At 37.5% G+C, this 24,633-nt stretch overlaps 2 protein-coding genes across 4 annotated transcripts in view; one reads left to right on the top strand and one right to left on the bottom strand.

The window, feature by feature from the left end:
• Positions 1-10,729, bottom strand: part of LOC124153390 (acid phosphatase type 7) — a 40,104-nt gene extending 29,375 nt beyond the window's left edge. Inside the window, exons 1-2 of one of the 2 annotated variants that reach the window (XM_046526512.1) lie at positions 10,588-10,729; positions 10,397-10,493 (exon numbers count right to left, since the gene is read on the bottom strand). In XM_046526512.1, the coding sequence (XP_046382468.1) occupies positions 10,397-10,484 (88 nt within the window). In that variant the 5' untranslated portion in view covers positions 10,485-10,493; positions 10,588-10,729. Of the gene's footprint in view, positions 1-4,443; positions 4,450-10,396; positions 10,494-10,587 lie in introns of those variants that run through there. The other variant, XM_046526513.1, reaches the window with a different exon arrangement.
• A 110-nt stretch (positions 10,730-10,839) lies between these two features.
• On the top strand, positions 10,840-19,400 carry LOC124153388 (histone acetyltransferase Tip60). Of its 2 annotated transcripts, none has more exons than XM_046526511.1 (9): positions 10,840-10,925; positions 11,242-11,296; positions 11,551-11,619; positions 14,429-14,706; positions 15,719-15,928; positions 16,038-16,121; positions 16,235-16,559; positions 16,886-17,048; positions 18,849-19,400. In XM_046526511.1, the coding sequence occupies exons 1-9, from the start codon at positions 10,863-10,865 to the stop codon at positions 19,063-19,065; spliced, it is 1,464 nt and encodes a 487-aa protein (XP_046382467.1). In that variant the 5' UTR covers positions 10,840-10,862; the 3' UTR covers positions 19,066-19,400. The 2 variants fall into 2 exon arrangements, with proteins under 2 accessions (XP_046382467.1, XP_046382466.1); XM_046526510.1 differs by having other exon boundaries at positions 15,719-15,946.
• Positions 19,401-24,633: the final 5,233 nt, after the last annotated feature.

Genomic DNA, 24,633 nt, shown 5'->3' with positions numbered 1-24,633 from the left:
TTTGCCAAACGAAAGACGTGAAAGTTAGTTTCCTTAAGCGTGAAGATCGAGTCTAGAAAAAGTCGAGTATCCTCGAACTTTTTAAAGAAGACTTGTGGGGTTCAAGAAGAGTGCCCATAGTGTTTTAGTTCGATAACTCTGAAAATTTTCACGCGTCTTGAGATGCATGAAAAATTTATTGAAAGTGGAAAGGCTCCGTATCATTTATAAACCAATACTTATTGGATTGCTGCAGCAACAAATTAGAGTTAGATGAGGACGTTAATTCAAAGTTATCCTAAAAAAATTGCGGAGAAGTGTTTTTTCTCTCAAATTTTTCTCGCCGGTGGAAGGAAAGAAAAAGAAATGACAGGTTTTTTAGAAGAAAGTTCGCTGATTGCCGAAATGAGAAGTTGAAATTTCCTCCGCCTTTATTTAAACGTCAGCCCATTACATCCAGTAAGTATTTTATGTGGAATTTGTGATGAATTTAGAGTGATATTCATTGTACTTAATTCAATATGTTCGTCAAAATTGCTACTTTTGAAGGTTCATCAGGTTTATTGAAATTGATCGACCAAAAAAAATTTGAGAAGTCCAGTGAAAGGGCCTAGAGAAGGAAAACGGAGGATCTTAGAGCTAGCACATCGCCAGTTGCCAGCTAGCCATCCATGAGTTATCGAAGCAAAGGTGATGAGTTCGTGGCGAAAATAATAAATGAGGTGACAACAACCACTCTCTCAAGAGCGCGGAGAGTGTTATCAAAATGGAGAGCCAAGGATGTGAGGCAAAGTAAAATCTCCCACGAAGAAGCCCTTTCTATGATCGTTTCTGGTAATTTCACGAAACATCAGTACTTGCTCCTCCGACGGGCATCTAAAGAAGCTGCCCTTCCTATTGTCCACTTGTTCGAGGAGGCAATGGAGGCGAGGAATAAGGACATAAGAAGATTCTGGGAGCACCATGCAAGGAAATTTTCCTGGATAGCAACGAATGAAGACCTGTTTAAAAGATTACTCCTAACTTCAGATGCAATGATATCAAGTATTTCTAAGGCTCAAAGAAGGAAATTACTTCAATTACCAGTCGAGGTAAAGAGTTTATTAATCCTGGAAGAATTGAGTGGATGACGACTGTGATGAGGATTTGTCGGATAGTGATTATGAATGTATTTAAATTTTTTTCGTAACAATGACTGAGAAAGGTAAGGAGAAATGTTAACTTATTTTTTTGATAATTAAAAAAGCCCAAATTAATGGAAAATCTCATTTAATTTTTCGTACCAAATCATGTGCTCGTTAAATTGATGCCTCACTGCGTAAAGAGATTATTGCAAGCGTATCAATAAATTTGGCGTTTAACTTGAGTTATAGGAGTTATGAAATATTGTTTATAACATTTTAATGATTGTAATAATGCCTCCGTTGAAACTTGTTAAATACGGAACCCCGTTTAAAATTGCTTCCAAATCCATTGGCACGTTACAAGGAACTATAAAATTGTCTACTTAATTAGAATTAGATATTATAATTTTTAAACAATTAATGTAGTACAATAACACTAATAATATACTTATAATATAAATTTCCAATTAATATTAACTTATTTTTCGTATCAAATACGATCAAACATATGAGAAAGTAGAAAATGTTCTCTTGGTTCATTCAAAATCAGTTGTTCAAAATTTGTCCAAAAATAAACAATGCAGTCATTTTATATGCATTTATGTATGTTTTAAATAACTAATTCTGTTTTATGATATGTATAATTTTTATTTACTATCACCAGTATAATCTCAAATTCCAATGCTAAAAACATTAATTGTTTAAACAAAATGTGAAATAACAATAAAATTATTGCAAATACATAAAAAATAGTTATAAATTCAGAATAAGCGGGTCAAAAACAAAAAGAATAGACCTTTAGGTCAAATATATACATAATAACAATAGCGTAATTAATTTTGGCCAGCTTTTTTCGATTTGGGACCACTGTGCGCCGCCTTGTTAGGTGACCTTGGGGCGAGGCTTGAGCGCTGATACGACGCAGGCTGCTAGCAGGTAGCTTAGTACCCTGCTAGCTGGTAGCGCTTGGCTTAATAAAGGATTATTATTCCCCTATCAAACGAAGGAAACTTTCCGACTATATGCAATTTTAATAAGTGATTATTAAGAGATGTTTCCCTGAGCTCTGTGCCTCATGCATGCATTATTAATCTCAGACGATGTAAAACTCCTATCTACTCGTATAAAAACTAGGTCCCTGTGACGTCACGTGGAGTGGCATCGCATAGGCGCCAATCTGGCCTTTTTCAAATGAGCATAAAATTGACCGTTGCCATTCGCCTAAACTGGAATTGCTAAAACCAAATAATTTGTCTATTATGAATACACTAATGGTGGGTAAGGAATCGCAATCATTGCATTTCGTTTTCTTTGATGAAGGAAACTACCCTATTAAAAAGCATTATTTAACTTATTTCCGCATCACTCCCCGTTCTTATCCATGTCCCACCCTTCTGTCTATACATACCATCCTTCACCTTGAAAAACACACTTTCCGCCCCTTCCGCCGCTACTCCACTCCCGCACCCAAATGCCTAAAACGGATTTCGGAGCTTACAACCCGTCATTTGCACCATGATAATGCCTACGAGGTGGGTGAAACCTGGGTTGGTTGTTGAATATTGTGTGGATGTACTAAGTAACTCTTTCTTATCCATTCACTGAGAACGAACGACGAGATAAACCCTCAGAGGAAACATAAAAAAGATCGCTCATTATGGCCAAGTAACCAAAACCCGAGACCCACACTGAAAACCCAACTTACGTATTATAATGACAAATTTTCCAATTAAATACTTTCCATTTTCTTCTTTTGTTTACAACATGATACGTTTATTTCTCATTACTTTATCGGAGATAAAATTTCCGGGCGAAACAAGCAATATGTGAACAAAGTCGTAGAGAGAAAATAAGATCCATCGCGTGATCTAGGTTCTGGCCATTTCAATCTTGGCCACATGCGCAGAAGCCAACGAGTGACTTGGATATACATATTTCCTCTGAATATGAAAATCCCTTACGTGACGTCGGAATGAAAATTTCGTGCACAAAAAATCCTGATTTCGTTGCCAACCACACACTATCAACCACTCGTAATGATATCAGATCGCAATAATTCCAATCCCCCCCCCCCCCCCTCACGGCATGAAATGTTCTTGAAAAGTGATTGTAACGTTCGTCTTATCTACATTCCGCTGCGGAATGATTTCCAACGCTCATTGGAGGAGAGAGACCACGGTTACATACCGAAATTAATTTCGAGCCTCTCTCCACTTCTCCCTTCGACGACTTTGCTTAAGGTGACATCACCCGGGATTCGACCACGGGTCCTATAGATAAGAAGCCAAGCGCTCTGATCTGTTTCCAAGTTTTATAAGAGAATGAATTCATGCGAAAAATAAACACATAGCAACAGAGGAGCCTGCGATATGCAAGGGCGCGATTGTGAACAATCTCCGTATTCTATTATTTATCGGTCAAGAGTAGTGTGATGGCTATCGTCAAGGACGGGATTAACCGGGTAACTGGGCTTATATTCACTCCACGATAGCTCATCCCAGTTGTTTTCAGCGTTCAACTGTTGTTGTAAGCGATTTTATCTCAGGCGATTGTTTTCATTGACTCACCTGCCTATCGAAGGTGATTTACCTCAGCACGCTATCAAGAGTGTTAAAATGCATAACGCATTGCATGCGTTGATTTCGCAGGTTTTTCGCGTCAAAGATGAAGCAGCACAACTGGCCTTAAGCTCGCCAGAGCGTCTACAGCGATCGGCGAAGTAATTGAAATCAGAAAAACTGATGAGTGTTATGAAATAATGTTTTAAAATGTGCAAAGTTACTGCACGTCAACTTTTCTTACATTCATAACGTTTCCTTACACCAAATAATTCCATAATCATCGAATTAAATGGACTGATGAGAAAGAAGGCGATGATAATTGTTGTGCATGAAGGACTCTGTAATTTTACAAAACCACAGCATCAATTCAAATACCAAGGCGAAAGGTATGAGCGCTGCACTAATGTCATCAGGTGGATTTTTGACGATCCTTATCACATCAAGGCAAATACAATATAAAACTTCAGTACCAAATATATACTTCAATCCAATACAATTGTCTTTGATGAAAAGCAAATGGATAAGACAAAGATAATCAATCGGTGAAAACATTTGCCATAAGATATTGCCCGGCATTTAGTCACAAGGCGTAAATGCTTCCATCGAACCCTTCCCACCGGAAACGAAGAGAAAATGAGAAAGCGTAGCTGAGGGAATTAAACTGAAAAGCAATGGGGGAAGCTAGTTATGCTAAATGAGTCCATAGGGACAAAAGGCAAATACTACAACTCAAAATGGCAGTCGTGAAACTGACCTAGAGGAGTGGAAATTTTAATGACGAAGGAGAAGTATTGTGCCCCGACCGAATTAGTGATGGATACTAATTTAAATTTCATTTGAAAAATGGACATAAGTTCCTTAAATATTAAATATAATTAAGCGAGGTAACTGAAACTGCGCAGTGCGCAAAATCCGATTTTCAATGTAAAATCCTGCCTGGTTTAAACATAAAATACCAATAATAGGGCGGTTTCCCTTTATTTTTTTATTCGCTAAATCGAAAGATTATCACTCCCGGAGTACGTATTTCACGCTTTTAGAATTTTTAATGACCATATCTATTTTTCGCGATTAAATGAAAAGTGAAAATTTTCAAGCGCGCGAAAACGCAACGGCCAAGTATGAATGCTGGGAAAACCTCGTGTGATCTCATTCTGGTTCCCGCTGTGGCCGGGTGAGGTGCCTTGGGGCGAGGCTTTGAGCGCTGGTACGATGAAGGCTGCCAGCAGGTAGCAGAGTACCCTGCTAGCAGGTAGCGCTTGGTTTAAATAAGGATTATTAATACCCTATCAATCGAAGGGAACTGTATCACCTTAGGCTCTTTTAATAGGTGATTATTAAGAGATGTTTCCCTGAGCTCTGTGCCTCAGGCATGCATTGGTAATCTCAGACGATGTAAAACTCCTATCTACTCGTATAGAAACTATAGGTCCCTGTGACGTCACGTGGAGTGGCATCGCATGGGCGCCAATCTGGCCTTTTTCAAATGCAGTTAAAATTGACCATTGCCATTCGTGTAAACTTGTATTTCTAAAACCAAATAATTTGTATATTATTTATGAATACACTACTGGTGGGCAACGAATCGCAATCAATGCCTTTTTGCTTTCTTTGATGAAGGAAACTACCCTATTGTAAATAAATGAAAGGCGGTGGATTTTATCCTTAAAAAGCCATTGATTAAGAAAAAAACTAATCGTGAACGAAAATAGAATTGAATTTTGAAAAATATGGGCAAACTTCTCAAACAATGCTGATTTTGATCCGACATTTTTAAGTGAAAAATAATTTATTATAAATAAAGAACGTATCCCCACCGATATCAATGTCTAAATGGGAATAAAAATTAACATTTATAGCCATAAAATAATTCTGAATATTGCTCATAGCATAGCATTTCTTTCTAAATCCGCTTATGATCCACACCACGAATGTGTTCTCTGAAGTCCACGGTCCTATCGCAGTTAGGTTCACATCGGTTGGGCGCCGAACAATGACGGGTATGGATACAGCGTTGTAGTCTTTCTATCGCGCACTCGCTACTTCTAACTCATTAAAAAAGTAATACATGTGCCTAATAAGGTATTCATTTGAATATTTGCGACAAAATTAATGGAAAAAATGAATAGGGATGAGATGTGTAGAGTGAAAGCCATAGCGAGGAGTAGGCATAGGATTAAATCACTAGCAGGAGATAACTCTAGCTTGAGAGAAGGAGGCGTATGAAATGAAAGAAATGGTATATGTGAGAGGACTGCTTATCTCGGGACCTCGAAAAACAAACCAGCACATTGACAGCATTAAACATGCCCCCATTGAGTGAGCTTCTTAACGAAATAAAAACTTGTTATGGCCGTACTGGCAAAGATGACATGATCCAGAATACAAGAGCGGAGAACAAGCAAATAATTATAGAATGCGGAGGAAAAGCATTTTGGAATACTGTTATTTTAAATACTGTACCCCTTAATCTCAATTTAAACTGTCACTGTGTTCACTCAACTAAATTCCCGGAACTTAATTCAGAACTAGTTCCGCGGGATTCAGCTAAAAAAACAGTTCAAGAAACAGAAAATGCTGTCCCGCGTTTAAATGGACGTCATCTGGTTGTGATGTTTTGTCATTTTATTCCGAGGCAGTATAGGAGAAACAGCGATCTTGGTTACAGCGTGTACTTCCGCAGTGATTTCAGAGACTCTTGAAAATCGTCGATGGTTAAAAATGAAATTTAAGCTAGACTTTGTACTACCGTCACAGGGAAATATCGCATTAAATTCGTACGAATTTGAGACTTTCTCCTGATGTAAAATTCGAGCTAAAAGAGTAATTGATTCAATGGAGCGCATATACATCCATATCTGCGGTGGACCAGTCCTGGGGCGAATTCCAGTGACTGCAGTTTAAAGGAATAGGGTAGTTTCCTTCATCAAAGAAAACGAAAGGCATTGATTGCGATTCGTTACCCGCCATTAGTGTTTTCATAATATACAAATTATTTAGTTTTAGAAATCCCAGTTCAGACGAATGGCAATGGTCAATTTTTACCGCATTTGAAAAAGGCCAGATTGGCGCCCATGCAGGGTCGCGGGTTTGAGTCCCGCCTGGGTAGGTTCCACGGACCAGGGCATGGTTATTGGTGTACGTGTAATTGCTACATTTGTTGAATACCCCGGTATAAAATGGCTAATTAGAGCTGTATCCTGCGGTTTGAGAAAAAAAAATCGTCATTTAAAAATCTAAAAGCGTGAATTACGTAACCCAGGAGTAATAATCTTTCGATTTAGGCAATAAAAAATAATAGGAAACCACCCTATTGCCATTAGAAATTAAGAATTGGTAGTGGCTTCATGGAAGTCACAGCCGGTTGAAAAAAATATTTTCGTTTTATTCCTTTCCAAAATAGCTGTTACACATTCAACAACGCACTACATTTTACTAATGTTTTCTTAAAGTAGGAAAAAATAAGACGCGTGCGGTGCATCGCAAGGGGATTAAGAAGTGATCGAAAATTGTGACGCAGTTGACGGGAGAGCGCTGCGAAGTCCTGTGCAAGCGATGAGCCTCGACTGGGATGGATCAGAAGTCCGCCGACCCACTCCCTGATTCTCGACGGCGTAAAATAATGGTGATGGTGACAAAGCAGCTCAAGATTTCACTTCACCGCCCGCATAACAACATACGTATGCTATTCGCGCGTGCGTTTTTATTTTTCGACTCTCCGAGACCGTTTACCCGAATCACCAGTTTGAATTGAGGCATTGCATAACCTCCGGGCGCCCAAGAAATATGGCGCCAGCCTTGATTAATAGAAATAGCGAAGGCGAACGAACATGTAGCTCCATTGAATATTCAATCATTTTCTTTCGATGATTCTGATCAGTGCGCACGACAATATATTTATCCCAATGGCCTTTCATTCCGATTGCTTGGCAACGCAATTTGTTGTTTGAGAATTTTCATTCCGACCCGCAAATTGAGTCGACAGAGCGAAAATTTTCAAAGAAATGCTGATCACATTTCAATCAATCAGAATCAACTCTTCGGAATTAAAACCTTTCGGAATAATTCTGATTAGGGTCGAGCACACCCCTCCCCCTAGTTTCCCACTGCGAGGATATGTAAAGATGAATCCAAACAATCCCATGTCTAAGGGAAGAAAAAAACCAGCATGAGAAAAAAATGCTTATCTGCTGACCCAAACTGCTGAAAAAAAAATGGAAGAGCCATAATCCCACCATTGAAGGCAGAAGACAAATCACATCACCTGCAACAAGCACTGAAATACGCTAAAAAATCCAAAAAGTAAAAAGTAGCAATATAAATGTATCCAACAGAGTATTACCTTATCTTATCAATCAAGGTTAATCATGATAATCAAGAAGACTGTTTGATATGATGCACAATCCAATATTTGCTCTTCATATAACCAAAAAATTCTTCTGGACAAAATCTGGGATCCCTGGGAGTATTTAATTTGAAACATGACACAACTTAAATTGCAACCTTAATGATCATTAAATTAAAAAAATGCTCCCAAAAATTAATTGCTAGTGATCTATCCTCAAACTTATGGCCTAGGGATCAACAAGTTGATGTTGAAGAGGAGAGTTAAAGATGGATTTTGATGGTATACGTACTGAAATGCTAATAGTGCCATTGTTCCTGTAATTTAAGTTTGCAACATACTTTTTAACAAAGGGAAGGTAGGGAGTAAAGAAATCGCCATAAGTAATGGTCAAGTAGTTCATGGGAGACCCCTGTGCAGTCCTTTAGAATTGTTAAACCTTTGCTTTCCGTCGTTGCCGAAAGCTGGAAATCTCGAGACCTGTTATAAAGTTTCCAGTCTTGTGCTTCCCACAAGACTGGAAATATGCATTGCTAGTCTAAAGCATGAAAATTTGGAATTGCATTTCTGTAACTCATAAGGGCAGCTCTAAAATTAGGCAGCTCACTATATCTTTCATTATTTCCAATCACTCACAAAATTGTCAGAGGATTGCAGACAGATGGGGGAGAGTAGCAACCTCCAAAACAAGCATATTTTGATACAGTGGCGCCGACTCCATGGGAACTGGTTGGGCCCGAGCCCCCTCAAAATTTGTTATGGGTGTGAGGAAAAAATGTGTCAGGCTTGTATATTTTCCCCGGAGTGTCCAGATATCGAAATTTAAGTTGTAAAGGTTCTTATGTTCATCATATACTCTTCGAAAATGCTTAAAAAACTTAAAACTCACTACTTATAAAATTTCCCGGGGCAAGGTCCCCAGTTTGGGCCCCCCAATATGTTTTGTAAGTCAGCACCCCTGTTTTGATATATTTCATTCCGAACTATGTGTGCAAAACAAGGTATTTCTCCTCACCCCTCCATTCAAATAACAGCAATAATCAAGGCTGAACAATTAGAATGTATTATGACATAGGTTTTAAATGATGCTATCAATTGCAACCCTTTCTTATTAAAACTCTTAATTTGTGCATCATATTCATTTTCATGAGATTGGGGGATTTTAATGTCTTTGGAGGGAGTGAAATAGGTGCTCATTCTCTAAGGCTTGGAACCTAACATAAATCCTGGGAACATTCAACATCTCCTAATGTAAATATGTGTTCCCAATTACTAGTTTATGAAAAGGTAATGGGCTTGTTCACCGATTTTTCTTTGCTTTCAATTATGATTGAGCTTGAAAAATAAAGAGACCTGCATTTCACTGTTTTTCCATCTGTCATCTACTTCTTAAGCAATTTGCAGTGAAAATTCAATCAGCTTACCCCTTTCTCTGATAAGTCCATGATGTCACTGACCCTGTTATTGTTTGTGCATTTTCTCCCAAAACTGTGGGTCTAAAGTCAGGGACATCAAGAACCAAGATGGGACCAAGAAAGGGATGCGAACCATGCATGCATGTGGGGAAGGGTGGGCTTCGTCAGGTGACCAGGAGCCTCTCTTGGTCCATTGTGCCAACTCCATATTTACTGTTTTTGCCACATGAATAGAAGAGTGCCATGGGTAAGGTAAGACTGGCAACTCATCCAACCCTAATCAAGGCCTAACATTGCTTAACTTTGGAGATGTTAAAGAAACTGGTGGGTCAATTTGGCTAGACACTTGTCCTTACATACAACAAGCACTCCCATCAATCATGAGGTACAAGCTCAATATACGACAGGGATTTAGCCACCCATCCCTTTATGGCTGCCGTGTTTTACATTTGATAACAAGCCAGGAAGTGAGGTATATTTTGCTTAGTTGTAATGATTTCAATGAGGGGAGGTTCTAAAATGTTGTTCCCAACTGGAGGTCAATTAGTTCCACTAGATAAACACAACTTCAGCAATTATTAATAATTTAGAAAAAACTGCGTTAAAACTTAAGAGACTATAATTAGGAGGAGGTATTTAAGATGTGTGCCCTTGGAGGAATAAGGATATGAATGACTCATTGTCAGCTGCCCGAGCAATAAAATATGGCACTGAAAGGTGTAAACGATTTAAAGGTAAGTTATTATGTCTGACGATAGTTTTATTACAGCCTTAACTACTCCTGGAAGGATACATGAAAGAGGGAAGTGCCAGAATACTTAGAAACTTACTGAAAACTTGATAGAAAAGTTTTATTTATTTAATTTCAGAAATATATAACGCAGAATATCAATGGATTTACCAATTAGGCCTTGCTATCACCTTTAATCCTCCACTAAAAGTACAAATATTTTTTTACTGAGGATGACTCACCACCGAAGGAGACGTGAATTTGTTCGGGTTGGTAATGAACGAGGGATGCAGCAAATGGGAGAATCGTCAAGAAAAATAACTTCTTCATTGTTGAAAACTGCATTTATGTAAAAACGAAAATACAAATAAATTGATTAAATCAGGAAAGCAGTTAAATCCATAAATATTGAGAGACCTAATGATTTACTTACATGAAATGCTTCGTCACGTCAATATCATGAAGCCGAGGAGTTGCCTCTAAAGTTTGAACGCAAAACTGGAATAAGGTACTGTGCTCTTCGATTATTGTTTCTCTCGTGAATAACAGTTACGACTGCGTACTACCAGTAATCGCCCGTGAATCCGCGTGAATCCTAGTCATTCGCACTTATATCATATCACGATCAAAACAAACTACAGTGCTGCCATCAAAATAAACGGGAAGCAGCAGCAACAATTTTAGTTAAGAACAATTGACAAACGCATCATGTCCGAGCTATCTGAAATGTCAGAAGATGGAGATGACAGAGAAGCAATTTGTGATTCTGTGGTAAATATGAGTTATTGTCCTCTTGAATTGAAATTATTTTGCATTTTTGTAGTTATCGAATGATTATACACTTGAAGAAATGGTTTTTGTGGGACATGATGGTCAGTATTTGAAAAGTTAATGCATCTTTAAAGAAGCAAATGAAAACAATTGAATGATGTCCAACGTAAACACAAGTTTTTAGTGAATATTTATTAAGGTTTATCAATGAATTGGGAGAAACTATGTATTAAATTTATCTTGCACACGGTTTTTAGCTATCGTGATGTACCTTTTCTTACATCTTTGGCTTTAATATTGTGATGTAATGTTCCAGGCCTCCTTGGTTGAAGGATGTAGGTTGCCGGTGAATATGCATAACGATGATTGGCGTGAGTGGAATTACTAAGTATTTCTGTTAATATTTTTAGGCCTCCGTGCGTTGAATTTTATAGTATGTATTAATATAGTTAATATGTACCCATTTCCTTTAGTGTAATATGCTTGTAACGTTCAATCAAACTTAGCTATTACAATTTTGGTTGTTTGCCCAACATTATTGTGTAATTTATCGCATTGAATGTCATTACTTATTGTTGATAAGTGCCTTGAAAATTTAATTGGTGCACATTCTTTCGCATTTCAGCACTAGCCGAGATCATCAGCATTAAGGAGACAAAAGGAGTCAAGTATTATTATGTACACTATGTGGACTGTGAGTATAAACTTTCATTATTCCCATACGTAGTAAATACCGACATTTCTGCAGAGTAAGCGAAGTTTTCTTTGGGTTGTGTTATAATTAATAACAGTATTAATCTTCTTTCTGTATCGACACGTTTGTGGTAATTACTGCTTATAAAGGTAAATACAATAACTCTAAGCTGAGTAAATGCATGCCTAATTACCAGCCATTTGTAAATGCTTATCCAGAAAAGCTTCAAAAATTCACTTTCGTTCTGATGTCTAATAGGTTTTTATTAAGGTATTCATTTTCTAAACTCTCTATAAGGTTGAATTTATGCTTAAAATACCTTAAAATTAAGACTTTTTTTGAAATCCATTTTTGCAAAAGTTGTAAATTATTCCTGTAAGTCTGATATTAGCTGCTGGGAGTATTAAATCTTATATAACTGTCTGCAATCAGATTTTTTGTAATAGGGGCCATTATGTTTAAGATCTACAGTTTATTATAGAAATATTTTTTTTTTGGAGATCTGAATGCAAAGCTGTACCATTAGGGTGCTCCTTAATTTAAATTTTTGGAATTTCTTTTGAGACATCCCCCAGATTTGTTCCATTTGGTGAGAAAATAAATAATATAAATTATTTTTGCAATCAGCTACCAGGAAACGTGCCACATCGCACTTAAAGTTGAGAAATTTTGGAATTCTTGGGTGTTTTTTTGGACATAACTGAAGATGATGTCACCCTCGGATTAATCTATCACTTTTCGGTTTTCCAACGACTTGCTAGACATTTGTAGTGTATCACCTCCAATTTCTGCCCTTTGGTTCCCGGGATATCGCACCAGGAATGAGCGCACGCCACTCCAGGCAGACACATTGGGTGGCACGCAGGTTGCATACGCTCAATATTTGTTCATCATTTCATTCTCACCCATCGCAAAACCATGTAATTCTTCATATAAACTTTACACTTCGCCAATGTAACCTTGGATGTTATATTTATCACTGTATATTGCCGAGACGGGATAGTAGTGATTTATTCTCCATAAGTGCTTCTATCTAAATTCAGCCTGAATGTTCGCAAAATCTTTAACTTTGGGGCCTGGGGGGCAGTGATTTATGTATAATATTTGATTTTGGATCTTTTCTTCTTGGACTGCTGGACGGTCACGCCTCTGGCCTCATTGGTTTTGGAGGTGCAAATTGATCCCCCAGGTTTTCCTCATCTCAGCCATAAGTTCCCGTACTTTTGGGTCAAATATTAGGTGTGCCACTAAGCTCCCACCGTTTTTTATTAGATGGCTTTAGCAGTGATTGCAGGTTGATTTCGACTCATTGGAAATGTCATGAACCAAACTTTGGCATTTGGTAAACAAACCTCTTCACGGCAATACGAAGAATCTCATGAATTGTTTTCTTACTTCTATGCTTGCGTTCTCAGCTGTAAGAAGATTCTTCTTTTGGTACAAAGTCCACTTCTCCTACGTTATTCTACTATTTCTTTCTTGCCTCACACATAGTTGGTAATTCGGTTTCCCAGTTAAAAAAAACTCTTTCATCTCTTCAAGCTTATGCTTCCCTAGGTTAATGTTTGTCATAACCTCCCCTCGTTTGCTGCATACTAATATCTTGGTCTTCTTTATATTGATTTTAAGCTGATATCTGGCCATTTTCCTTTCCATGTTTGCCAAAGTCTTCTTCAAATCCTCCTCTTTCTTGGGTATAAGTGCTTTGTCGACAGAAAATTGCAGCATACTAATTTCTTCTCCATGACATCTTAAGCCTTCTCCTTGATTTTATTGATGGCTTTCTCGATGTAAAAATAAAAAATTATGGGGAAAAATGCACACCCTTGTCTGACCCCTATTCCTATTCTTGCTTCTGCACAGTTGGGTCCACATTTTATCACAAGCACTTGGTGTTTTTAACAAACTTTGAACAATTCAACGATCATTGTAGAGCCATGCAATGTCTTCCAGAATACTAAGCATTAAATTCTGTTCCACATTATAAATTGCCTTCTCTAAATCGAAATTTCTCCAAATCAGATATTATAAATCACTGCCCCAGGGCCCGAGAGGTTAAAGATTTTGCGAACATTCAGGCTGAATTTAGATAGAAGCACTTATGGAGAATAAATCACTACTATCCCGTCTTGGCAATATACAGTGATAAATATAACATTCAAGGTTACATTGGCGAAGTGTAAAGTTTATCTGAAGAATTACATGGTTTTGCGATGGGTGAGAATGAAATGATGAACAAATATTGAGCGTAAGCAACCTGCGTGCCACCCAAAGTGTCTGCCTGGAGTGGCGTGCGCTCATTCCTGGTGTGATATCCCGGGAACCAAAGGGCAGAAATGGAAGAAATTGGAGGTGATGCACTACAAGGGTGACATCATCTTTAGTTATGCCCAAAAAAAGCCAATAAATTCCAAAATTTCTCAACCTTAAGTGCGATGTGACACGTTTTCCCGGTAGCTGATTGCAAAAATAGCTTGTATTATTTATTTTCCTACCAAATGGAACAAATCTGGGGGTGTGTCTCAAAAGAAATTCAAAAAATTTAAAAATAAGGACCACCCTAATGGTACAGCTTTGCATCCTATGGATATATGGATCTCCAGAATAAAATATTTCTATAATAAACACCCAAAAATTCCAAAATTTCTCAAAGTTAAGTGCGATGTAGCACATTTTCCCGGTAGCTGATTGCAAAATTAATTTGCACTATTTATTTTCTCACTAAATGGAACAAATCTGGGGGGAGTTAATCACTGAGTGATGATGATTCATAATCAGTGGATTTATTATTTGTTCTCCTGGCTTGCAGTTAACAAAAGGCTGGATGAGTGGGTTACAGAGGAACGTTTGGACACACGGAAGGTGTTTTTCCCGAGAAGAGATGGGAGCAGTGGGACGGGGGTCAGCACTCCAAAGAAACTCACCCTCGGAGCTGGTGGCGGAGCGTGCTCTACATCTCGGCCATCTTCACCTGTGCTGCCCAGCACGGAACTTCTTAATGGGAGTGCAGTGTTGGCAGCTGCTCTGCAGAAGAAGATGTCTAGGAAAAGGAAAGCACCCTCGGTGGAAGGAGAGGTCACCACTGTGGTGAGTAGAAGTGAATTTTCTCTCTTTGTTGCTGAAGAAAATGATATCAGGCTTTAGTTGTTGGTTCCAAAGCATTAGGATTTATTTATGTATGAGACTTGTATTTAGTAGTATGAAGTCCTCAATATTCAAGTTGAAATCATATTTTTAGCAGCGAAAATAAAATGCGTACTCGCGATCCAAATCTGTGACTTTTTTTTTGAGGATATGGTAGCATACATAATGCTTACAAGGAAACCAGCGCCTGTTAGTGACTTTAGGTGGTATCTTTCCCTGTTTGAAGCCCTTCCCCTTGAAGCCTTTCTGTACCAGGAGCTATACTGATGTTGCTGGTCATGAAAATTCATGGATGGAACTTATGGGACAAACCCAGTATGACAACAGTTTTTGGCATGAGTGTTAGTTGATTTTAAAATATTAGTGTTTTATTTCATTGTGGAAGTGGTTCAGTAGTGACACACTTTAAGTGAGTGCTTTTTTCTTGTACTTAAGTTATCATGTTTAGTAATCAAACTCAGCCATTAGATGGATCATTTACCACCAATTAGCCAATAGTCTATTGACCTCTGAGAAAAAGTAGTTGAGTCCTTCAGTCAATATTGAAAATCGCATTCCATTTTTGATGCTCTAAGTGAAACTGAATATGTTAATCTGCAAATGTTTAGCATCAAAGTTCTCTTATCATTTGTGGTGTCTCACTGTGCAGTACTCTCCCGATTACCCCAATGGGCTAATGATGGGCAGAGGCGGCACGCATAATCGGAAAACACAGATAATCCAAACTTTACTTTGATATTTTTTTATCATTTTCATATTTACCTTAATCAAACAATCTATTATTACTTACGCACATAATGATAAATACATGCCATAGGCATAATAAACTATTGATGAAAATCAGGAAATATTGTTGCCACATACGTATTCTATAAGTTCTCATCTTTCTCATTTCATTTTTTATTCATTATCGTTCCTGTCTTCTCTCTATATATGTATTTTTTTTGCTCTACAGAGTGGTGCTGGTGGAGGTGGTGGTGGTGGTGCTGGTGGCACCCTAGGGCTTGGGCCTGTGGATTTGCCCGAATCCTCCTCTCCAGGGCCTCGTATTACTGGTAGCTTAGTAGCTCATCATGACGATGTTGTCACACGAATGAAAAATGTGGAGATGATTGAGCTTGGAAAACACAGAATACGGCCTTGGTATTTCTCTCCGTATCCTCAGGTCGGTAATTTTGTTTCGGTAAATTATCCTCCTCTCCCTCAGTCCGGTATGTATTGAAAGTATGGCGTCCCTCCTGCATTTTTTTAATGGATCATCTTGTCTCTTTCAGGAATTAGTGCATTTACCATGCATCTACATTTGTGAATTTTGTTTGAAGTATAGAAAAAGTAGAAAGTGTTTGGAAAGGCACTTGGTCAGTATATTTTGTTTGTGAACCTCAAGAATTAATCATTTAGTGAAGAATTGTGTCTGCCTTATAAATATTTGAGTGCTAAGGGAAGATTCCATGTTTTGTTATTCATGCAGGCCAAGTGCAACCTGAGGCATCCTCCAGGAAATGAAATCTACCGAAAAGGAACCATTTCATTTTTTGAAATTGATGGCCGAAAGAACAAAGTTTATGCACAAAATTTATGTCTCTTAGCAAAATTATTTTTAGATCATAAAACTCTGTATTACGATACAGATCCATTTCTCTTTTATGTAATGACTGATTGTGACAGTCGTGGTTTCCATATAGTAGGCTATTTTTCTAAAGAAAAAGAATCCACAGAAGATTATAATGTAGCTTGTATCCTTACCATGCCACCGTACCAAAGGAAAGGCTATGGAAAATTATTGATTGAATTCAGTGAGTACAAAATTATTTACTGCTTTTCTAACTAAAGATAAATACATAGTTGTTGGCTACTCTTTAACTATTCCCCTTTATATATTTTCCCACTTTCTAGTTGAGTAAAGGCAAGTAGGTTCTCCACTGGTCATTCGTAACATTTAATTTGTTGAAGTCTATAAGTTGTTTTTTTACTATTAAACTGTAACAAAGAGTTAGAATTTATGTATTGTAAATTTTAATGCATGGAGAACATTGCCTTTCATAAATTTTTCATATTGTTGCTGTCATGTTGTTAGACATAGGGTGTTTCAAAGTTGATCATATTTTATATTATGTTCCAGGTTATGAGCTCTCTAAGTTCGAAGGGAAAACAGGATCTCCAGAAAAACCTTTATCAGATCTGGGATTATTATCTTACAGAAGCTATTGGGCTCAAACCATTTTGGATATATTAATCACCATTAAGCCAGTGGGTGAAAATGAGAAACCTCAGATTACAATCAAGTAAGGAAATTACTTGAGTTCTTCTTATCCTCATCTTCTTTCTCATGATCCCGAATATAAAATTATAATAACTGAGGTGAATCTGACCGACCTAAAAGAAAGATAATTTCCCAGCAAAATGTAGAAAATTGATTAACGCAGCTGCACAAGGAGATTAAACTTCAAAATGCACCTCAAATTAAATGCGTTTCTAAGTTATCCTAACCCAGTACGACAAAGAAGTGATGTGTATTGGCCTAGGTATATTAGCCTCCTCTGCTACACTGATGAATATGTAATGAATTCCACGAGGAATAATATCCAGAGTAGAGCCCTCATGCATCCTGCCATGCCATGACATAGGCAGCCGTACCCCAGTAAACTGGGCAAACTTCAACAATTTTGTTTGTCGCCATTAAACCATTCTCTGACGTATTCCCTCATCGAATGAAGGCACAGTTGGTGTCATATCGTAGCTGTAACACTGTAAAATCTTTCCAGTGGATAGTTTACCCATCCTAGCATTGAACCCGTGTGCAGTTGGCAAATGCATTTTCTCCCCTTTGGAATTGTTATTTTTCAAAATTTGAAGCTGGGGTGCAATTTCTGAACTTTGTTTGGTTGAGCCAAAAAATTAAAAAATTTGGTTATTTTGTAATCACAAAGTTTTTAAATGACAAGAGTTCATGTTTTCATAAATTTACTTTGGTTTTTTATTAATTGTTTAAAGTTATTAATTTATGATGATAATTAAAATAATCAGGTTCTATGTACCGTTTTCATTGATCATGTTATACTGCTGATGGAACTAGGTTATCCTCTAGTGGTTACTGTAAATTGGCTTAATTTTTATAAGCTTTATAACAAAATATAAATTAATTTAGATTTTAAGTATGTATGTTTTTTTATCGGTATTTCATGACTTTCTTGGCAATATTTTATTTCTTTATCAGTGAAGGTCTTGGATAATTCATTCTAATTATTGTAAAGGCTTGATATAATATTTTGATTTAAAAATTTATGCTAAGAAACTTAACATGTAAATTTTTGCTGCATTCAGGTTTGCAGTAGGGTAAATTCTTGGGTTCCATCGGCTTTGTCATTTTGATGGCGACATTTCACCTAATGTGCTTAGGGCATTCTAAGGCCCGGCTGAAGTGGGCTGTGTTTCAAGTGTGTCCGATATTTATACGGTAATGCCAGACTGAGAACGAACGCTCTTATGACTTCAAATGCTTTGCCTGCATTTGCCTTTGTCTTTGTCCTGCGAATTCGGCAACAGGGCAAACTTGTTGCCAATTGGAGCTCTTGCCTCAAAGTTCCTGTAGTTAAAAAAAGGTCCGTTTTTGACTTTATCATCGTCAGTAATTTTGTTTTCTACCAGCATCAGTTATCCAATATTAAAATTTCGTAGCATAATTTTTCCCCACCCGGTATAGTTATTCTCTTATAGAAAAAAGCTAATAATGAAATGCAACAATTTAAATTATTTAGCTAATCTTAAAACTACCTTTAAATTGAATGCTAAAATTTTGGTATAACAGATGTCATGTTTTGGATTTTGAAGGTCTTTTTATCATAGGCATGCATACTTTCTCTCAGATAGGTGTGCATTGTGTTAAGGCAGGGGCTATTTTGCCGTCTCGCATCCACGCATTCTCGCATGTGTTCTAGCAATTCACCGCTTTACATGACGCAATTTTGATTGTGCCTTCGCACGTACGTCAGATTGTGCAATTCCGTGTACCGTGTAAAACGGCCTGTACATACAATAGAGCCTATACATTAATTTGCTTGCTGAGCTTTTTCTTTTTTTTTCAGTGAAATTTGTGAAATGACCAGCATTAAGAAAGATGATGTGATATCAACTTTACAAAATTTAAATCTAATCAATTACTATAAAGGGCAGTATATAATTACAATCAATCAAGAGACTGTTTCAAGCCACCGAAAAGCAATGGAGAAAAGGAAAATACGAATTGACTCAAAATGCTTACATTGGACTCCTAAAGATTGGTCCAAGAGGGCTAAATGGTGAGATATTGTGTGTTGTATGAGCTTCTGTCGTGGTATCATAAAAACCATGATCTAAAAGAAGTTGACAGTTTAAGTGCAACATCTCGACGTTTAGTTACATGTTTGGAAGTAAGTTCCAGGTGCTCAAGTGAAAGTTTATTCAAAATATGTTGTATGTTCCCGTATTCTATGAACTTCATAATGCACAATGCAATTTAGAATCATGTGGAATGTTAACTCTGCCTTTGAATAAATCCTGACTGATTAAGATCATACGATCAAGTATCTTTTACATTAATTTAAATAAAGTGATCACTTTAAGTGTAATTTTTAATAAATGTTTTTAAAAACTTAAAATATTTTTCATTGGACCATTGAAAATTTAAAATTAGAGTTCATAGTAGCACATTCTTTTTAATATATATTATTAATAGCTTTACATCTATAAAACCCTATACATATTTTTTTAGATTAATAAGACAAAACCCTTCCTAGTGGTCAAGGTTAATGGTTTTCAATCCCCTCGTGCATCAACAGCACACTTTGAACAGCAATTAGTCGATCATGATTTAATGATCTCTTGGTGCAAGCGAGCCAAATGAATCTGTATGCAGGCTGATTCTTCCCTTGTTTTTCTCCCTTCTGCACTGTGGTGATTAAAGGTTTATATCTTGCTGTTAACGATGGCAAGTGATCAGTGCCATGTCCTTTCACCCAGTCCTGCATTCCGCTCACTTGCTCTGTGATCAAAAGGTGCTCACAGTGCAACTGAATGCACTGTCAGTGCAACTGAATGCACTGTGTGTAAAGATAAATTACCCCAATAATTCTTGGAGTAATGCTTGCATGAATTTGGAAAATAGAAAATCTCTTCCTACCATGGCTGTTAGTTTCAAAATTGGCTCTAAATAATGTTATGAAATTAGATTTATTTAGATGTTGCGATGGTTTTTTATGTCATTGAAATAAAACTTCGTATAAAAATTAAACACCAATGATAGAGATTGTTGTTAGTGCTAAGGGGCCAACATAATGGCAGAAATATGTAATTCCTTTTAAATATCACGTTATAGATGTGAATATGCTTGTTGGTGAAAAATGAGACCAAAGATGCTGGATAATCCTACATCTTATCCATATTTATATTGTTTTATGCATCTAACTACCAGCCTTGTCTTTTTTTATTAGTGTTGAAGTAACAGTGTGTTAGTTTTGTGTGGTAATATTGCTTTATTTTCCAGGGTATATCACATGGGAAATCTCCAGTATACCAATCATTACTAGTTCGCAATTATATATGCCTTAAAAATATTCTGTAGCTATAAAATGGTTGAAAGATCATCTCAAGTAAAATTTAGCTCCAAGAACTTGAGTTGACCTAATGCCTGAATCACACTGTCATTTTTCAGTACCTCATTGTCAGAGTTTTATCTCCTGCGATAACTTTTTGGGGATATAATAAGTGATTGCTTGACCCATCATACTCTGAATCTCACGGTCATTCAGCATCTCTTTTTCTATCGCTCATTCCGTCACTTTTCGAATATCCAAGTCGATACCTTCACAAAGTGCTCCACAATCACCCACCGAATCAAATCTTCTAATCTAAGAGCCCATCAATACGAATTTGCTCAGCTGGCAATAGCTGAATCACAAATGCTCGCCTCCGAAGCTTGGAGAATTGGAGGTGAGCGTTTATGCACCAACTATTGCCAGCTCAGCGAATAGTTTAGTTTCCTATTTTTTTTATTGCCTTAATCAAAATATTATGGCTCCTGAAGTATATATTTCCCACTGTTAGATTTTTAAATTGTGATATATATTTTTGCGATTAAATGAAAAGTGATGCAATGCACACACGTCGCGAGAATGAATTGGCGAGAAATAGGCGGTTAGGAGTGAAAAAATAACAAACAATAGGGTTGATTTCCAACAGTATAATACATTTAATAACCAAAGTAAGCTTTAGGAGCACAATACATAAAATACTAAATTGCCTGAGGTTAATGCACTCTTGCCATTGGGAAGATGCCTGGCACGAGAGGTTCCTTCCTTGTTCGAGGTCAGAAAGCAGAGAGAGCTGGCCGGCTCGCTTACAGGATAGCGACTGCGCTCGAAGCAGGCGTGAGAGGGGAGATGAAGGCAGAGGAGGGGAAAGGTTTCACACTGACGTTTCACCTTACGATTGGCGAGGTGGTGGCGGAGGGTAACGAGAGTTCACACATGGCATAAAGAGGCCGACACCGTTGATGAATTCACTATAAATTGTGAGCACTTTACAGGACGCGAGAATCTACGGCGCGTGGAATCTAGCTGGCACGACGTACTCTGGCGCTTCGCGAGAGTGGTACTCAGGTGCTCGCGAATCGTCTCCTCGTGATGAAGTCTCGGAGGGATTAAGTCTCGGAGGGATTGAGAAAGTGCCCATTATGGCACAGTGAAAATTTTGACATTAAGTATGAATGCTGGGAAAAGCCCATGTGAAGTCATTCTGGTTCCAGCTGCCACTCTGTGAGGTGATTATATAGAGATGTTTCCCTGAGATCTGTGCCTCATGCATGCATTGGTAATCTCAGGCGATGTAAAACTCCTGACTACTCATATAGCAACTGGGTCCCTGTAACGTCACGTGGAGTGGCATCGCATGGGCACCAATCTGGCCTTTTTCAACTGAGGTTAAAATTGACCATTACCATTCGTCTAAACTGGGATATCTGAAACCAAATAATTTGTTTATTATGAAGACACTAATGGTGGGTAACGAATTGCAATCAATGCGTTTTTTTCTTTGATGAAGGAAACTACCCTATTTGTATTGTCAGTCTCCTAGACGAGCAGATTTGATTCGGTGAGCGATTGTTGAGTACTTGTGCAGTGGAGGTATCGAATAGTCACTCCAATTAAAGGCAAATGTGCTGTTACAACAACTGTTTGTGTCCGTGCATTGTGATTGACTGAAAGACTATGGAAACAATAGTTGGTTAACAGAGAAAGGGATGAGCTGACTTATGGAAAAAGGAATTAGATTTCCATCCCCTTTTAAATCACTTGAAATTTCATCCCCATCATGGGAAATGATCTTGTGAAACAGTTTTTTTTTTTGGAGCTATTGCTCATAAGGGACAAAAAATGATTGTGTGGCTCAGGCTTAAGATACATTCATTGAAAGTTGGTAAATTTCACACGCAGAATGGATTTTGCATTTTTTTTTCCGAATATGAACTCTTAAATTTTGTGTGAACTCTTAAGGATTTGATATTTTCCTGATACATGTTCCTTAAAGCGTCATCTGAAGAAGTCTTCTTCTCCTCGTGGTTAGGCATTTTGCTTGATTTGCTATGAGGGGTGTGATGACTCGATTGAAAATAGCTAGTTTGCATTCACAAAACTGCCTGAAAGGTATGTAATGAAACCAAAGCAGTAGAGAAAGTTGGAAATGTGTATGCTGTTTGATTAATAGGTCTGTCAAGATCATTGCAGGAGGTTGGTGAGGATAAATAAAAGAGAACGTTATTATCATGTAATGTAATACAGTTTGTGACTATAATTCCTTTGAGCAACATGAAATAAAGAGAGACTAAATTGTTCAATATTTATGGACTTACAAAAGGCAAAAACATATGTAGGAGAAATACATGAATTGGTATAGGGAAGCCATTGCTAGCGTTGGAAAAATAGCTTTTTAATTAGTCATTTTTTTGGCAACTTAAAACAGTATTAACTTTTAGCCGCTGCACTAAAATGTACAGTCATCTTTTCAGTAAGGTTGTACATCAATTATGTTAGTCTGGAGTCATGGTAAAAATTGTTGTGAATCAATTTGTATAAAAGTTTAAGAACAGAATCATGTTGAGTCTTCACCTGTTACTTGTGTTGAGGCATGTGTCAGGAAAGCAGACGATTGCTTCCACACACAGTTGCTCTTGATGTCTTTGGACACTCAGTGGTCAGTGTTGAGGGAGCACCAGGGGCGCAGCTAGGAATTAGGCTGGTGGGGGTTTAGGTTCAACTAATACCAGGGTGTGCGGGGGTATGGAATACCCACCAGGATAAGCGGTAGGTGCAAGATTAATAAATTGCAGAATTTTAAGATAAATGGTTCAAAATGGAGAGTTTTACAGCTTTCTGAGGGATATTTTATTAATCCTTACACTATTCTATTAGTAATATCAATCCAATTAAGTAAAATGGATTAAACTTGAAAATTTCTCTGTGCTCTGGGGGGGGGGGGTTTATCCCCCAAAACCCCCCCTCGCTGCGCCTCTGGGGAGCACCACCAACGGTCTTAACTCATGCTCTCAGACAGTACTCTACTGAGAGCAACAACGACATGTTAATCTCTCTGCTCGTAAGTTCACGTCGACATGCCTAAAAAGATTGCAGAAATGACACGAAAGAGAAATGGGAGGAAGAAGTGTGGGTGAGCGTGTTTCCTTATTATTCTCATTATTTCCGTTTGTGAACCTCACGGAAGAACATACAGTATCATTTTCTTCTCCTTAATTCCTCCAAAGTTACTTTTGAACACCTCTATTTTTTCTCCTTTTAGCTAGCGTTTTCATGTTCAACGGCTTTCGAAATGACCTAGTCCACATGGAAATGCTAGACACTGAGTGCCGATTTTTGCTCCCATGCCTCTAAAAGTTGATCTCTTTTATATATTCTCCATTTTTACCTAATTAAGTTCTTCGAGCACCATTAAAAATCATGCTTGTACATTCGTTCAACTTGTAAAAAAATTTCTCTTATCATTCTGTGTGTCATCTTCTTTCAGTCCACTTGTGCGTACATAATGGGTTTAAATTATGTATTGTTCAAATTTAATTGTGCTCTAAATATTATTCATATGTGATTTAAATGAAAAATATCTTAGTTTAAAAACGTTATTGAATATTATTATTTTGGTATTGTAACAATATTTATTTTGTGTATTTGAAACTGTCGCTCACACTTTGAGTCATATACATCTTGACTCTCTCTTTTTCTGTTGGTACATATCTCCACTTTTGTCTCCTCCGGTAGAGAATTTGATTTTGTCCTGTTTACAATTAAAAATCACCAAGGCTCTGTGATGCAACCTTAAAAATATTGGAGAAGAAATACATGCTCTAAAGGCCTGGTTACACGGTACATTAACACGTACAAGTTAATGTACGTTTGTGTGAATGATTTTGGTGGACCGGAACAGAACATGTACGAATGCATGAACCAAATTAGAACAGGTTCTATTTTGCGTTCATGCATTCGCACAAGTTGGGTGGTTACACGGTGCATTTTGGCGTTCATTCTCACATTCATACATTTAGACATTAACCCATACATGTTAATGCATCATGTAACCAGGCCTTAAAGGGCTTTGGATATACTGAGGGAAAAACTACAAAAGTGGTAAGATTACTCCACATGAAGCTTTGCTTGTATGGAATCCCTTTGCTTCTCTTTGAAATTTCACTTCTATTTCTAAAGGGAATCCTACAATTAAGCAAAAATGTAATTGGTCATATAATCCGTAAATAACTCTAATTATGAAAAAAAAAGTCTTGGGCATAGAATAGAAACCTATGGATTTGAGGGGGGGGGATGTAGTATG

Source organism: Ischnura elegans, chromosome 2 (genome assembly GCF_921293095.1).
Source record: "Ischnura elegans chromosome 2, ioIscEleg1.1, whole genome shotgun sequence".
Taxonomy (NCBI): Eukaryota; Metazoa; Arthropoda; class Insecta; order Odonata; family Coenagrionidae; genus Ischnura; species Ischnura elegans.
This window is presented reverse-complemented; position numbering and strand designations above follow the sequence as displayed.